Source organism: Polypterus senegalus, chromosome 9 (genome assembly GCF_016835505.1).
Source record: "Polypterus senegalus isolate Bchr_013 chromosome 9, ASM1683550v1, whole genome shotgun sequence".
Lineage (NCBI taxonomy): Eukaryota > Metazoa > Chordata > Cladistia > Polypteriformes > Polypteridae > Polypterus > Polypterus senegalus.
Window position 1 is genome coordinate 38,311,063 of NC_053162.1, and position 15,776 is coordinate 38,326,838.

The 15,776-nt window shown below is 34.6% G+C and overlaps 1 protein-coding gene across 3 annotated transcripts in view; it reads left to right on the forward strand.

The window, feature by feature from the left end:
- The window catches only part of slc12a4 (solute carrier family 12 member 4), a 136,600-nt gene that overhangs the window by 95,261 nt on the left and 25,563 nt on the right, over positions 1-15,776 (forward strand). For all 3 annotated transcript variants that reach the window (XM_039762931.1, XM_039762932.1, XM_039762930.1), the window contains 7 exons: positions 1,820-1,950; positions 3,418-3,659; positions 4,685-4,899; positions 6,703-6,867; positions 13,015-13,113; positions 14,165-14,222; positions 15,530-15,704. In XM_039762931.1, coding sequence (XP_039618865.1) covers positions 1,820-1,950; positions 3,418-3,659; positions 4,685-4,899; positions 6,703-6,867; positions 13,015-13,113; positions 14,165-14,222; positions 15,530-15,704 — 1,085 coding nt within the window. The remainder of the gene's footprint in view (positions 1-1,819; positions 1,951-3,417; positions 3,660-4,684; positions 4,900-6,702; positions 6,868-13,014; positions 13,114-14,164; positions 14,223-15,529; positions 15,705-15,776) is intronic.

Genomic DNA, 15,776 nt, shown 5'->3' on the forward strand with positions numbered 1-15,776 from the left:
TATCTATCTATCTATCTATCTATCTATCATATAGTGTCTTACCACTCTATCTATCTATCTATCTATCTATCTATCTATCTATCTATCTATCTATCTAACAAATCTAAGCCTAACTAAATATAACAATATATTTAAACTAATTTCTTTATTATTCAGTGTTATTATTGTATATTTGGGAGGCACCTTTATCAGTAGCTGCTTTATCAGTATTCACTGCAGTTGTTAACCCTTTTCTAAATACATTTGGATATAAAGAGGTAGTTTTGATGAAACAGGATGTTAAAGACAGGGACAGAACCAAATAGACCAGCAACTTGTTCAAATCTCCAGTCCTTTCCCCACACTGCACAACACACCAACCAAGTCTACCTACTTGAAAATAATGAAACTTGCAAAATATTAAAGAGGGCATATGTTTTTGAAATAAGTCAGTGCATTGTTTGCAAATCTATAACCCCAATTCCATGAAAGTTGGAATGCTGTGTAAAATGTAAATAAAAACAGAATACAATGATTTGCATATCTCAAATCAAGTTCAAAAGGCTGGAAAAGTAATAGAGAGTCTCTCAGAAATTAAGATATACAGAGGTTCGCCAATCTGCAAAAAACCTACATGTACAAATTGTGGAATAATTTCAGAATAATCTGGAGAAATGTGCGCAGTGGACGAAAATTCATATCGGATGCCCGTGATCTTCATGCCCTCATGCTGCACTGCATTATAAGCAGGCCAGATTCTGTCATGAAAATCACTGCATGGGATCTGGAACACTTCCAGAAATCACTGTCTGTGAACACACTTGGGCCTGTGATCCACAAATGCAGGTTAAAGCTTTATTATACAAAGAAGAAACCATATGTGGTCATGATCCAAAAATGCCACCATCTTCTCTGGGCCAAAGTTGATTTAAAATTCACTGAGGCAAAGTGGAAAACCATTCTGTGGCCATATGAATCAAAATTTGAAATTCTTTATGGAAAACATGGATGCCGCGTCCTCTGGATGAAAGAGGAGAAGGACCATCCAGCTTGTTATAAGCACTCAATTCAAAAGCCTGCATCCCTGTTATGTTATGTTAGTGCATTAGTGCCCATGGAATTGGCAGCTTGCACATCTAGAAAGGCACCATCAATGCTGAAAGGTATATACAGGTTTTAGAGCAACATTTGATCCCATCCAGACCAATATTTCAGCAAGACAATGCTAAACCGCATACTTTATCAATTACAACAGCTTGGCTTTGTAGTAGATGAGTTCCTGTGCTGAACTGGCTGGCCTGCAGTCTTGACCATTCACCAACTGAAAACATTGGGCGCATCATGAATTGACAAAGAAGACCCAGGACTGTTGTGAAGCTAGATTCCTGTATCAGACAAGAATGGGACAACATTCCTCTCCCAAAAGTCCAGCAAATGGTCTTTTCAGGTATCAGACGTTTATGGACTGTTGGGATGCTACACAGTGTTCAACATTTCCCTGTCCCAACTTTTTTGAGACATGTTGCTGCAATCAAACTCAAAATTACCTTTCTTTTCTTAAAATGGTACATTTTCTCAGTTTTAACATTTGATGTTTTCTGTGCTCTGTTGTGAATAAAGTATGGGTTTCTGCGATTTGAAAATCATTGCAGTCTGTTTTTTTACATTTTACTCACCGTCCCAACTTTTTTGTAATTGTGGTTGTAAGTAAATCTCAATTTTTTTTTAGCTTGTAAGCTTCCCTTGCTACTATATAAGAATAGTTTCTAGCATGTCTTATCAAAGTCAGGTTGAATGTTTCTCTGTGACTGAATTACAATTGTCTGTTTCTTGTATATAGCTGGAGGCTCCTATTTCATGATCTCCAGGTCTCTTGGTCCTGAGTTTGGTGGTGCTGTAGGACTCTGTTTTTACTTGGGAACAACATTTGCTGCAGCTATGTACATTTTAGGGGCCATAGAAATTCTACTGGTAAGTTTAAAAACATTTTTGAAAAGCTACCTCCCTGTTTTGACATTGCTTAACCAGGAAAACAACTTCAGGAGAGTGAGTTAGTACAGTGAGTTAGTACAGCAAAAAAATAAAAAATAAATACATGACCAGGCTGCCTTGATTGGATGTTGTCAATCCAGACATAGATTTCAGCTCTTCTATACAGCTAAGGTTGGTCCAGTGTTCACAAAACTGATTCAGCTTAAGTGATTGGTTGGTCATTCTGTTCATCTCCACTACCCTCTCTTGTGAACAAGAAAGGTGGAAAAAGTGACTAAGGATTGATAGACAGACAAACCACAGGGGAACAGCAAAGGAAAGAAAATGACTGCTAAAACTGCTTGCCTAATCTGGATATTGTATGAATTTGGTAAAATTTTTTAACCAAATTTTTTAAAACATGCATCACTGCCTGGGTGAAAAAATCTCAAGTTTAGGTTCAAACAGTGTTTGTGTAGTACACAAAGTCGAGCATTATTTAGTGACAGATTAAATAGTAAAGAGTAAAGAGGAATTTGTTTTAAGGAACATACTCTATTGTGGTACAGTGTATACTGTACATTTCATGTTTAAAGTAACTATTTAAGGTATGTACTGTACAGTATAGTGTATGTGAATAGTTCATGTAATCATTTTCAGGTATATCAAAGACAATTTACGTTGTTTACATTGCACAATAAAATCCATTCTTCTTGTGTCTCCAAAAGATTAGTAACATTAATGTAACCAACAATAAATAAAAAGTAATGTATATCGTTTAGGCAGCACGGTGGTGCAGTGGGTAGCGCTGTTGCCTTGCAGTTAGAAGACCCGGGTTTGTTTCCTGGGTCCTCCATGCGTGGAGTTTGCATGTTCTTCCCGTGTCTGTGCGGGTTTCCTCCCACAGTCCAAAGGTTAGGTGCATTGGCGATTCTAAATTGTCCCTAGCGTGTGCTTGGTGTGTGTGTGCGTGCCCTGTGCACCCTGCCGGGGTTTGTTTCCTGCCTTGCACCCTGTGTTGGCTGGGATTGACTCCAGCAGACCCCCGTGACCCTGTAGTTAGGATATAGCGGGTTGGATTATGGATGGTTAGATGTATATCGTTTAATTATAAGAGTCACAGAACTTGGCAGCTGACCCATTTCCTTCCTAATAGAAAGGCATATAAGCAGCACATTTTTATTGTTCTCATCATCCTGCATGGAAGCTGATATTTAAGGATTGCTACGTTTGTGGTGTATGTTGCTGCAAACTCTAAATATATTACTTATGATAATTTTATGCTACTATTTTAATGTAAGTACAAATTTACAAATGGCTATTTTAATACCTGATCATTTTTACTCGGTCTTAATAATAAAACATTTTTTGTAGTTGTTGTTCAAAATGTCACTTGATTAATTTTTTTTAATATGTTATTATCTTCAGCATCAGCATAAATTATCCCTCTCCCTGTTTGTCTTTCAGAAGTATATTGTTCCTAAGGCAGCGATATTCCATGCTGCAGATGTGAATGATGGAGATAGCGCCATGCTTAACAACATGAGAGTCTATGGCACCATCTTCCTGAGCTGCATGGCTCTGGTTGTCTTTGTTGGTGTAAAATATGTTAATAAGTTTGCATCTCTCTTCTTGGCTTGTGTAATTGTATCAATACTTTCAATATATGCTGGAGCAATCAAATCTATTTTTGATCCACCAGAGTTTCCGTAAGTTTTTTTTTTACCCCCTGAAAAAGTAATGACAATCATATAATCACCCAAATCATTGTCTTTGTTTTCTTAAAATTTGAAAACAATTTCATGATGTTGTTTGTGTCCATAAAAATGGAATTTGTCATTGTTGGAAATGTTTCAATATATGCAGTACAGTATTGTATTTTTATTTCAGTGTTGGGAAACTGTCAATTTTTTATTATGTGTTTGTGGAATAATTGTATATTTATATATTTGCCCTACAGAAACATTTCCACTGTGTATAAGAACATGTGCCTTCTTATCCATTTCCAGCATATTTAAGTGATGTTATCAATTTTGAAAGTAAAAATAAAAAATAAGTTGTTTTCCAGAAAATAGTATCATGAATATTAACTGTTGCTTTTCATTGCTGGACTAAACTTCATATTGTGGAAAATATAATTTAATAACAGTTATGTCAATCACTAGTGTGCAAGTGATTGTTTACTATGAATATTTACCAGCTACTTGATTTAATAATGCTTTTGATTATCAGTATAAGCCTTAATGTTCTATTTTCCTGCTTGACAACCAGTTCAGAGTAAGGTTTCCACTGAAATTAAGTCACAGCAGTTGTCCAGATTAGAACTCATTATTCGTCACTCTTTCCATAAAGTGAATTAAGCAATAACATATAATTTTTAGAGGCTTTTTATTACATTTAATATTCTGCCAATGAAGGACTCTCTTGCAGTTGCAGGAATGTAATTGCATACTAAGTACTTCACAGATGTGTGTAGACAGCTAGCCCAGTTCATAAAAGTATTAAATATTAATCTCTGATCTAACAATATATGTACATTGAATATGTATATTCTTTTGGCGAATACAGGTATGATATGTTTGTGTTGCATATCTCTGAGAACAATATTTGATGACTAATTTAATCTTGGAAAGTAATGCTTAATAACTGTTTATACCCTGAAGCCTGTTTGTTGTTCTACAGAAACAAAATGATGGTGTTTACATTTCACCATATTTTTGCTTTGTCTTATTAGGATATGCATGCTGGGGAACAGAACCTTGTCTAGAGACCTTTTTGATGTCTGCGCAAAGAAAGTTGTGCAAGATAATGTTACAATTGGTAGCAGACTGTGGGAGAATTTCTGTGGCTCTACAAATTTGACTGCTGACACTTGTGATGACTATTTTATTCGTAACAACATAACAGAAATACAAGGAATTCCTGGACTAGCAAGTTCCATTATACGTGGTATGTCAAGAAAAGCCATTTTGATCATTTCCCACCCTGTACTTGATGTCTTATGAAATCACCATATAAACATGTTTACTTATTAAATATACAGCACAGTATGTTATATGTTGTCATTATCTGATAGCACTTAAATTAAAATGTGAGGAATCACTGTCAATATAAGTAAAAGCATGACTGAATACTTCTACACACCATAGTCTAGTTGGCTGGCTGCAGACTAAATCATTCAATGTACAACAAATATCTTCCGTATCAATAAAGAATGAGAAGAAGGTATTCACTGTAACCAACAGAACACATGCTGGCCTATATATGTATTACACAATTAAATGCCTGAGAATTTAAGGATATGAATGTATCCATTGTAACTCTGTATTGTCTTATACTTTATACATAAATTTAAGTGGTTGTGAAGCTATCAAGATCGTCTCTAGACTAGTTCAACCTCCTCCTCACGCAGTGCATCTGCCTTTGTTCCAGCCCATCTTGCTGCCAGTCACCTAACTGAAGAAGTATGCGTTTAATGCATAACATATTCTTCAGTGTCTGCCATAGCATTACTCCTTATGGACTGTATTGAAAGTATTGTACGCTCATGTCTGCTTGGTTTCTCGATTAATTGAAGGAAGTTGTATTCTATTTAAATAATATCAATTTTCTTGCTGAAAGTTTTCTCTTATAGTGGCCATAAGAAGCTTTGTCCACACTATGGTTTGTTACAGGTACTATACATTAGAAAGAAGCAAATCTGTCTCTTGTCAGACAGTAGTCATTTTCTCAATTGATGTGTTGTCCTTAACCAGGATTTCCACACCATATGGAACTTTGTTACTTTTTTGGGCATTTTGTTCATATTTAAATTTGTGCAAAGATACAAGGCAACATCTTCATAATGTGTTCACAAACCAAGTTGTTGTCTCTTTAAATCTCAAATGATCAACAGTAGAGTAGTATTGGAAATGTCCGTGCAAAATGATTTTATTGATCAGTCTAGTTGTAAAATCATTTTTAAAATGTTAGAGTTTTTGAGTTATGCCATGAAAGCAAAAATCTCTTTTTCCACTTGATAAACTGTCATAATCCTTTTTTCATTCACTATATAAGGGTCTGTCTTTCAAATAAAATGCTACTTGATCCCACTAGTTTGCATCATTGAAAACATTTTATGTGTAACACAGATTTAAATTTAACAATTACAAATACAGTATAATGACACATATAGAATGTTGAATATAGTTTATTTAGGCATAGTAAGGAAGAAACAAGATTTTTTTTTAATTAATATCATCAAACTTAGGATATGCCCTCATGGATTTCAACCTGTTTCCACTAGAATACTAGCCTACCCTGCCTATGAGACTGCTATCCCCCTAATTTGTGAAAAAAAAAGATTCTGCATCTTTTCTAACAATTTTCCATGTCATCTCTGTGAAAATGTATTCCTTTTTTTAAACTGATAAAATCTACTTCTAGCATGTTTGTAGAAAGGTTTCAATTATCACTGTAAAACAAAATAAATTGAGCTACTTCTGTACTACTGTATATCTAACTTGTAAATTTTTATTTAGGTGCTTAGGGATCCTTTTAAAAAAATGTACTTAAGTCAGTGGTTTACAACTCTAAAATGTGAAAGACAAGCTGCTAACATTCAGTTGGTAGCTGTGGTGGAAGCCAGTAGAATTGTTTGTGCAACAATAGTCTAAAGATTTATAGAAATGCAGGGGTACAAATCTAACTTGACTTTCAGCAGTGTAATTCTTTTTTTCAAACAATTAAATAGGTGAATTTGTTATCCCCTAGAAAACATGTGGAGTTCTTACCTGGAAAAAGGAGAGATTCTGGAAAAGTCCAGCATTTCATCAGTGGATATTCATGGATCAATGAGTAGTTTTTACCTGTATGTGTCTGCTGACATCACTACCACTTTCACTGTGCTGCTTGGTATCTTCTTCCCTTCAGTTACTGGTAAGAGGCCTCATACATTGAGTTTTTTCTGTTTTTGATTTTAGATTTATTTTTGGTTTGTATAAATTAGCTCAGTTTGTTGAAAAAATGCAAGCTAGCATTACTACTTAACATTCAGGAATTATAGGAACACACAAACTATCTTAAAGGAGTTGCTTTTAGATCACTTGATATTATTCTGCCTATTCCAGAACAAGCTGTTTACATCTTTTCACCTTAAAATTTTAAATTCTATTTGCACAGTTTAGTAAAATGATTGTGTCCCTCACCGGTCTGATAATTAGCTAATTACTACTTTGATTTGTATATTTTTTGTCGGTCTATTTTTATGATAGATAATTAAACAGTACCAGTTCCCCAGTTTTACCTAACAATGTTACTGTTCATTTCAATACAATTCAGATTATTTTTGTATAGCATTCTTCACTATGTCCAGGTTCAGAATGCTGGTATAAATTTACAGCTATAATGTATTAATTTGCTAGTCCGCACATACTTTAAACTAGGGTAAACATACAGTAAAACAGAGCAATTTCTATCTGATTAACAAAAACAAACTGACAGTATAAAGTCAATTTGAGCTAAGATATAGTCAGTTGACAAAATAAGGAAAAGAAGACTAAAACACTTATCAGCAGCATTCCTAGAAAAAATAAATCTCTGGGCATCACGTTGTCAGTTGTCACAGTTCTGATAACCAAGGCCAGCTCGGTAAAAGTAATGTTTAGATCCACTAACCTGTTTATGATTCACAGCATAGTAGGGCTGTCAAAGATATCAATTATCAATACACATCAATCCTCAAGTATTGAAATTGTACCAATACTTGTTTTCTGTAGTATTGGTTCTGTCCATATCAAATTCTCTTTCCTGCTCACTTGTTCTTTTGACAACAAGTTCAGAAAAAGACTCATGGACTACAGTATACGTCCACACCACTCCTCACATGGAGCTGCAGCCATGCCTCCTTTCATTCATTGTGCTAATGCCAAATATTAGCTTTCATCTTTCAATACACAACAAAGAAATCTGCAGTAGGGCGGTCAAATTAGCCAAAAAGATATCAATTCTTAAAATATTAAAATGTATATACTGTATACAGTATTCTGTATATATTCAAACATTGATTAAATATTCTAGGTGATCTGTATATATTTAACTATATGTGCCTTTTCACATTCCTTCTAATTAATATTTTTATTTTTGTTTGCAGTACATCTGCAAAGAATGAAGTGCTTACGATTCATGAACAGCCACTTAAAAAAGCAGGTGAACATCAGCCTTTAACTGAAGGTGACACTTGAAAACAGAGCCCTTCACAATAGTAGAAATCCCTGTGCTTATAAACTAATAAGACAAAGTGGAATGGAATGTTTTGAAGATATCATTTACACATTTCATCCAGTGCCCCTTTTCGTTTACACATAATTATATAGGAGTCAGGTGAAGAACTTTGTTTCATGGTACAAAGAGAAGTATCTGCATCTTAACATATTGACTTTTGTTACACCAAAGAGCCTCTATGTCCAGTTACTATACAGGGAGTGGATGAAGAGGTGGTGTGCTCCTTCAAGTACTTGTGGGTCCACACTAATTGCAGGCTGGACTGGTTTCATAATGCAGAGGAACTATATAAGAAAGGGCAGAGCAGGCTCTTTTTCTTTTGGAGACTGTGTTCCTTTAATGTGGGACATGGCATCCTTCACATCATCTACAATGTGATAGGTTGTGCAGTTTTCTACACTGTGGCACTGGGCTGATTACATCACATCAGGAGAGAACCGACTGAATTAATCTGTCTTTATTTTTTATTATTTCCAATCTCTTGTGCTCATGGACCTGTCCTTTTGAAGACTAAATCAGTTCAGAAAAAGTAGCCCTTGATCAAGGCACCATCAACACCCCGACTATGGCCACAAAGTGGTATATTCTGTTTTGCCTGTAGTAAACTGCACAATCAGGCACTTCTTCTGCTGTTTTGCTCCTTGAATTTCTTAGTTTATTACCCAGGAACAAGGCCAAATAAGGGTTAGGGTGACCGTTTTATAACAGACTTTTTTTTAACTCAATTTCAAAACTACAAGCCCACTGTATCCACTGTTTATAAGCATGCTGGCCAAATGCAGGAGCACTCAACAAACTGACAACCCAAACAGACTGCGCAAAACCATCTTGGGTATGAATTTTCTTCCATTGGCCCTACTCCACAGACATAATACATTTCACTTTACAATTTGCAGTATTTAAACATATTCAATACATAAAGTAGTTAATACTAACGCAAACTATAAAACATTACTTTTTTAAGTAAACCTGGACTATTCATTTCCAGTCCTTTTAAAAGAAATGCAGATACCATATTATTTAATCCAAGTTTTTCAATCAGTTGTTTTCAATTAAATTAATAGCAGTTACTGCATATTATAACACAACATCCTGTACAGTGAGCATAGCACACTAATGTGCACCAGAGTCCTGAAGCTTCATGAAGATATGGCATGTGAAGGACAGACATGCACATTTGTAAGTGATCAGATTTAATGTCATAACATCACAAGTAAATCATTCTATTCCTCTAGTAAGTCATTTATACTTGGAAGGCTGTATGTCATAGCTATGAGAACCAAGAATTAAATGCATATTTGCCGATTATGCGTCCATATTTTGATTCTCATAACTTGCATAGAATCAAACAATTTTTGTGCCTCAGCCAGCAGTTACTCTGCACTCAAAGATACATGCTTCATCATGTGCAATTTTGACTAGTAAGAAAGCTATAGAAATTCACCTTTTCACATGTTCATTGGCGAGAGTGGGGCATTCGTAAAGGTGAATATATATTTTTTTTCAGAGACATACATGTACGGTCAAATTTCGTCTTTGAAAACATTCCATAGTTTGAATATCAAAACACAAAAGCATGTATCGCTAATGATAATTGGCTGACATTACATCAACGTGAGTTATGACAATGACATCCTGCATATCGAGAGCTTACTTGCAATTTGGATACTCTTCTAGAAGAGGCCCTGCTAATTTCCGCATGATACCGCATCACACTTTGCACTGTTGTGGTATTGTCATGAATTATGAATTGCAGTTTTTTAATAGATTATATTGTTATATTTTGATAAAGTCTGCGTTTTATCTTGTAAAAATTTAGCTCAATACAGTAATGAGAAAATCCGGTGTATGTTAACATTATTTTTATTAAATTCACGCACAAGTTTATACAGTGCACACATACCAGTAACAGCGTTTGACATAGCCGGGGTTGTTCAGCCCTAGGCCCTACACACCCCTAAGGCTGCCTCTCCAATGCTCAATACAGAAGGGTGTCCTCTCTGATTGATTTCTGTGCAAGCCCTCATCTCAAAGCATCACTGATTTTCAGGTTTGATTGACATCTCTGCTTAAGGAGCTGAATTCGACAAAACATCTAAAAGCAGTTCTGCACATTGGGTTGTTTTACACAAATCAAAATATACCACTTTCTAGCTGTTGATGATGCTTTGAACAAGGACTATTTTTTTCAGGCTTAGAGGGATGCCAAGAAATTTCATAGCTCTATTACACATAATTTTTTGCTAAAGTCAGTTGCTACATTACTCTTATGAAAAAGAAAAGCAGAACTAAGATAAAAAACACTTATTTTCCCATTATAGTTGACAAATACAAGTCTGAGTTTAAACATATAAATATGATGTAACTTTAGCAAAATAGCATAATTAAAAATGTGTTTCTTGACACCAATAACTCTGTACAGAGACATTTAAAAGACAAACCATTCAAGGAAATATACTCGTCCACTTTCTGTACTTGGTCCCCTGCTTTTAAATATTTACTCTTGTGATTTACCTACCTATTATTTTGGAGTGTCATGCAGAATATTGAAAGTGAATTATTGCTAATATGGAAAAAGGCTGAAAAGTAGTGCTTCAGTCTACAGTAATGTCTACAGGGGATTGTTCTACATTATTTGCACTACTTGCTGTTGTTTACTGACTTGAGAATGTGCTACAATGTGAGGGGCTTTTGAACAAGGGCAAGTACCTCGAGAACAATACTGATTTCATTTTGTTTGCTTTTTTCCCTCTCCCACCATAACCTAATACCATAATCATCTAGGGAAGGGGGGGGAGGAGGATCAAAAGCTTTAGATTCAACACAAATTTCAATCTCCAGTTTTCAGTGGATCTTGATGTTTTAGGGTCCGCTGATACCAAAAAAAATGTTGACATCCTAATCATGGGTGCATGTCTGTGTGTCTATGTGTCACAGTTTCTTGAGGAAACAGCTGGATGGAAACATACCAAACTCAAAACTTAAACCTGTTGTGAGATGGTGATGTGCTCATTAGTTTTTGAGCCAAATCGTGCAGAAGAAATAGGCATTCTAGAGGAACCCTCAAATACCACAATTCTTTAATTAATTATGAGTTCCTCTCGTCAATTGCTATCATAATGACCTATTTTATGATCAGAAAAATCAGCATCAGAGCGGTAAATAATTTCTGAAATATTATAGATAAGTTCGGGTAACTTGGTTCTTAGAGTGCAAAGCCTTCTGACGCTCACATCCGAATTTTTTTTTAACAACTGTTAAGTACTGAACTACTGTTCTTTTTGGCATTTTATTGGTTTTTGACAGTTTCAGAGCCTTTTGAACAAGTGTACTTACTTAAGAATTATTCAGTTATATATACATTGTTTATCTTTTCCAAAAAAAAAAAAAAAGATCTTCAGTTTTGTGTGCATCAAAAATTGTGGTTGGGTGGTTCTTGCTTGCTTTTCTAATCCTATATACTGTATAAGGTCTCAGAATTTACACTGCATGATGTCAGGACAAAAAACAAACCATAAAGTCAGAGGAATTCTCCATAGACTTCCGCAACAATGTAGGTGTAGATCAGGACAAGGGTATAAAAACATTTCTAAAGCTTTAAGTGTTCCTGGGCGTGCAGTGACCTCAATTAATTGTGGAATCGAAAAAGGTTGGAAGCACTAGGTCTCTTTCTAGAGTTGGCTGTCAGGCCAAACTGAGTAACTAGACAAAAAGATCCTTGGTCAGGGAGGTGATCTAGAATCCAATTGCCCCTCTAACAGAGCTTCAAAACTTCATTATGTTTTCTGTATCTTCCAGCAGTGGTTTGTAAATTGAAAATGATAAAGACCAAAGTAATAATCTATGCTTAGCACTATATCTAATGTAATGAATGAGTACTGTCATCACATTTCTGTAAATACTGAAACTGGTTTGATGAATATGAACTAAATCACATAAGGGTAATATCTAAGAGCCCTATGAGCATATCTTAACAGAACAGAATGGTCAAAAACTGCACTAAAAGCACTATAGTAATTGAGGCTTTTCTATCAAGAAAATACATTACATGTCATTGACCACACAAGTTATTGTACTGTAGTTTCTGTACTATGACCTGTGCAAATGCCAGGCTAGAATTTTTCAAGTATGTTGTAATGTATAAAGTTAGTTTATAACTATAAGGCTACATTTTCATTTATTTTAAAACAAAGAGTTAGATTAGAAATTGTTTGGTAGTTATTATACATTTCAGGGTTTAGATATTTCTTTTCTCAATAATGGTCTGATAATAGACACTTTTAGTATATTTGGAATTGTGCCAGTTATATACTGAAATAGTATTTAGAGTAGGCCAGAAAAATATTTTTATACCTTTTAACAGTATCAGGCTATGGATTTCAAAAGATCTGTAGAATCCTTTACTTCTCATGTGTGTTCTGATTTTTGCCATTCTAATTTAATAATGTAACAGTTACAGTATTATTAAACCAAAGTGTGTTTGTTTGGCTTGGTCAGCTGTTTTTTTCCTACTGCTTACATTGCAAGACTGTCTTGGAAGTTATCTCAGAAATCCAGTACTGTTTACCTCTATTATATACCGCAGACAATTATAATACCTTGTTTTATCTGCTGTGCCCACTAATCTATTTTGCTTGCATAATCAAAAATGCATCTGGGTATGTTATTCCTCATTTAAATAACAGCACAAACTTGAAATTTATCTGTAATCATTTATTTATAAAATGGTTAACTTTTTACAACTTAAGTATACTATTTGCTGAAACCACAAAAATTTAATTATTTTTCTTTATTCAAATCTAGGTATAATGGCTGGTTCCAACAGATCAGGAGATCTCAGAGATGCACAGAAATCCATTCCGGTTGGAACTATTCTTGCAATTGCTACAACTTCATTAGTTTGTATCCTTCTTCTTTTAAATACACACAGTTACTGCTTCTACTTTAGATACTTGATTTTAACAGTGTAAGTTGTGATAGCTCAAGGTTGAACAATAAAAAAATAAGAAGTTGTGAGTGTGATTGTCTTCACATTGTCTTACAGATTTTTATCAAACTGAATTTGCTTATTTTGTAATTGTAACAAAAAATAATATATGTCTAAAAAGCAAAGTGTGAAATCATAATAGAATTTATAAGATATGTAAGGTCATAGAACTATCTGCTCGTTGTTCTGAGATTTCTGAGAACCAATCTCTAAAGAAAATAATGTTCAGTTGAGAGAATCTAAAATTAGTTCAGTATATTTTTTTCAAAGCAGAGTTCCTTAAGGATGCATGTTTCTGAAACACTAATATGTAACAGGCCAACCTACAATTATAGTAGTGATGCCTTTAAAAAGATACCAAAAATGTACTTTATCAGACAAAATTGTGTCATTTATAGACTATCATGATCTGTCTAAACTAATATTCTAAAGAACTTAGTGTTTTAGAAATCACAATTTCTCCTTATAGTACCAGATCAGATTACTTTGTATATACAATATATTGTTTCATTCACCCATCTCTAGTTTATGTCCAATAAAAAAATTATTAATTCTCAGATTTCCAAGTCATAAAGTTAGCAATACAAATGCAACACAATCTAATGTCACTAGTGGCAGTTTAGCACTTTCAATAATACAGTATTACGTCGCCTTCTCTTTTCACCATATGCCATATAACTGGTTGAGGATTCTAGAAATAAAATGCAACATTTTCTAAGTAATTTTTTTAATCACACCAACTAAACTCAAAATAAAGATATTTAAGCACCTTGAGAATGATTAGTGTAGAAAATATCTCCAAATTTAATCTAATGCTATTTAATGCTTCACAAAACAATTCTGTCAAGTGGTATTACTCTTTATTATGATTAGTAAACCTGATCTCTTACAGCCCATAGTATATGTATTTATATAAACTGGTTAGAGAATGTCCAACAATTAAATTCCTTGATGGATTATGCACAGATCTAAGCTCTGTGGTGCTGTTTGGTGCTTGCATTGAGGGTGTTGTTCTCCGAGACAAGTGAGTATTATAAAATGTATAAGTGTATCTGCATACTTTTAAATATACACTGAGTGGCCACCTAATCAGCTGTACCCATTGTTACTACTTGATTGCTCAGGTTTAAAGTAGGTAGACATGTGCCAAAGAGTTGAGTTTTTATGTATCAGAAACATTGGCTTTCAGGGAAGCATGGCAGTGGATGACAAAAAAGCAATTCTATTGGAGTTTCACATACAATACGAAATGAGTATACAGTGCATGGGTAAGTCAAGACTGAAAAGCTCCCAAAAAACATCCAACCAAAGGTGGACTTGAGGTTTTGAAAATCATTAATGGAAAAAAGCAACACAGGCTGTCATGGCTTTAACTAAGCAGATGATGGGATACATACAGTCAGTCAGCTAACAGATGAGAAAAGTCCTGGAATGGTTATAGGAATAGCAAATTTGGCTTAATGTGGTGTGCTTCCCACACATGCAATTCCAAATCCAACTAAGCATACAGTACAGGCCAAAAGTTTGGACACACCTTCTCATTCAATGTGTTTTCTTTATTTTCATGACCATTTACATTGGTAGATTCTCATTGAAGGTATCAAAACTATGAATGAACACATGTGGAGTTATGTACTTAACAAAAAAAGGTGAAATAACTGAAAACATGTTTTATATTCTAGTTTCTTCAAAATAGCCACCCTTTGCTCTGATTACTGCTTTGCACACTCTTGGCATTCTCTCGATGAGCTTCAACAGGTAGTCACCTGAAATGGTTTTCCAACAGTCTTGAAGGAGTTCCCAGAGGTGTTTAGCACTTGTTGGCCCCTTTGCCTTCACTCTGCTATTTTGAAGAAACTAGAATATAAAACATGTTTTCAGTGTCCAAACTTTTGGCCTGTACTGTATGTGGCATAATTTATAATAAAATTTCGATTTAAAATAAAATTTTTAGATCTGATATCAATGAAATTTTAATAACTATAAGACTCATTTGAGTCGAACTTGGCCAGCATCCCTTTACTGCACTTATGACACCTTCTTTGTTAAATTCCCTAAAACGTTTAGGCTCTTCTAGGGTTAAATGGTTACACCATCTTATTATTAAGCAGTATACATCTGATAAAGTGGTCACTTTGTATATATTTGCATGCACTCTCGTCAGTGTTTCCTTAATTTACTGCTATAATTTAGTATTATAGAACTTGATGTTGCTGCTAATTTCTTTTTGTTTTTCTCTTTTTCTGATGATATGTAAACTTCATTTTTAGACTTCCCAAGTTATATTTTTAAGAGAACGTAAATTTTGTTTTGATATTTTTCCATTGTCAGGTATGGTGACGCTGTGAGAAAGAATTTAGTTGTTGGCACACTGTCCTGGCCTTCTCCCTGGGTTATTGTAATAGGTTCATTCTTCTCTACTTGTGGAGCAGGCTTGCAAAGTCTTACTGGTGCCCCCCGTCTCTTGCAAGCGATTGCTAAAGACAATATCATTCCTTTTCTGAGGGTCAGTATGATTTATCTGTGAACACAGTTTTCTGGAATTCTTTTAGATGTATAAGAACAACATATGTACATA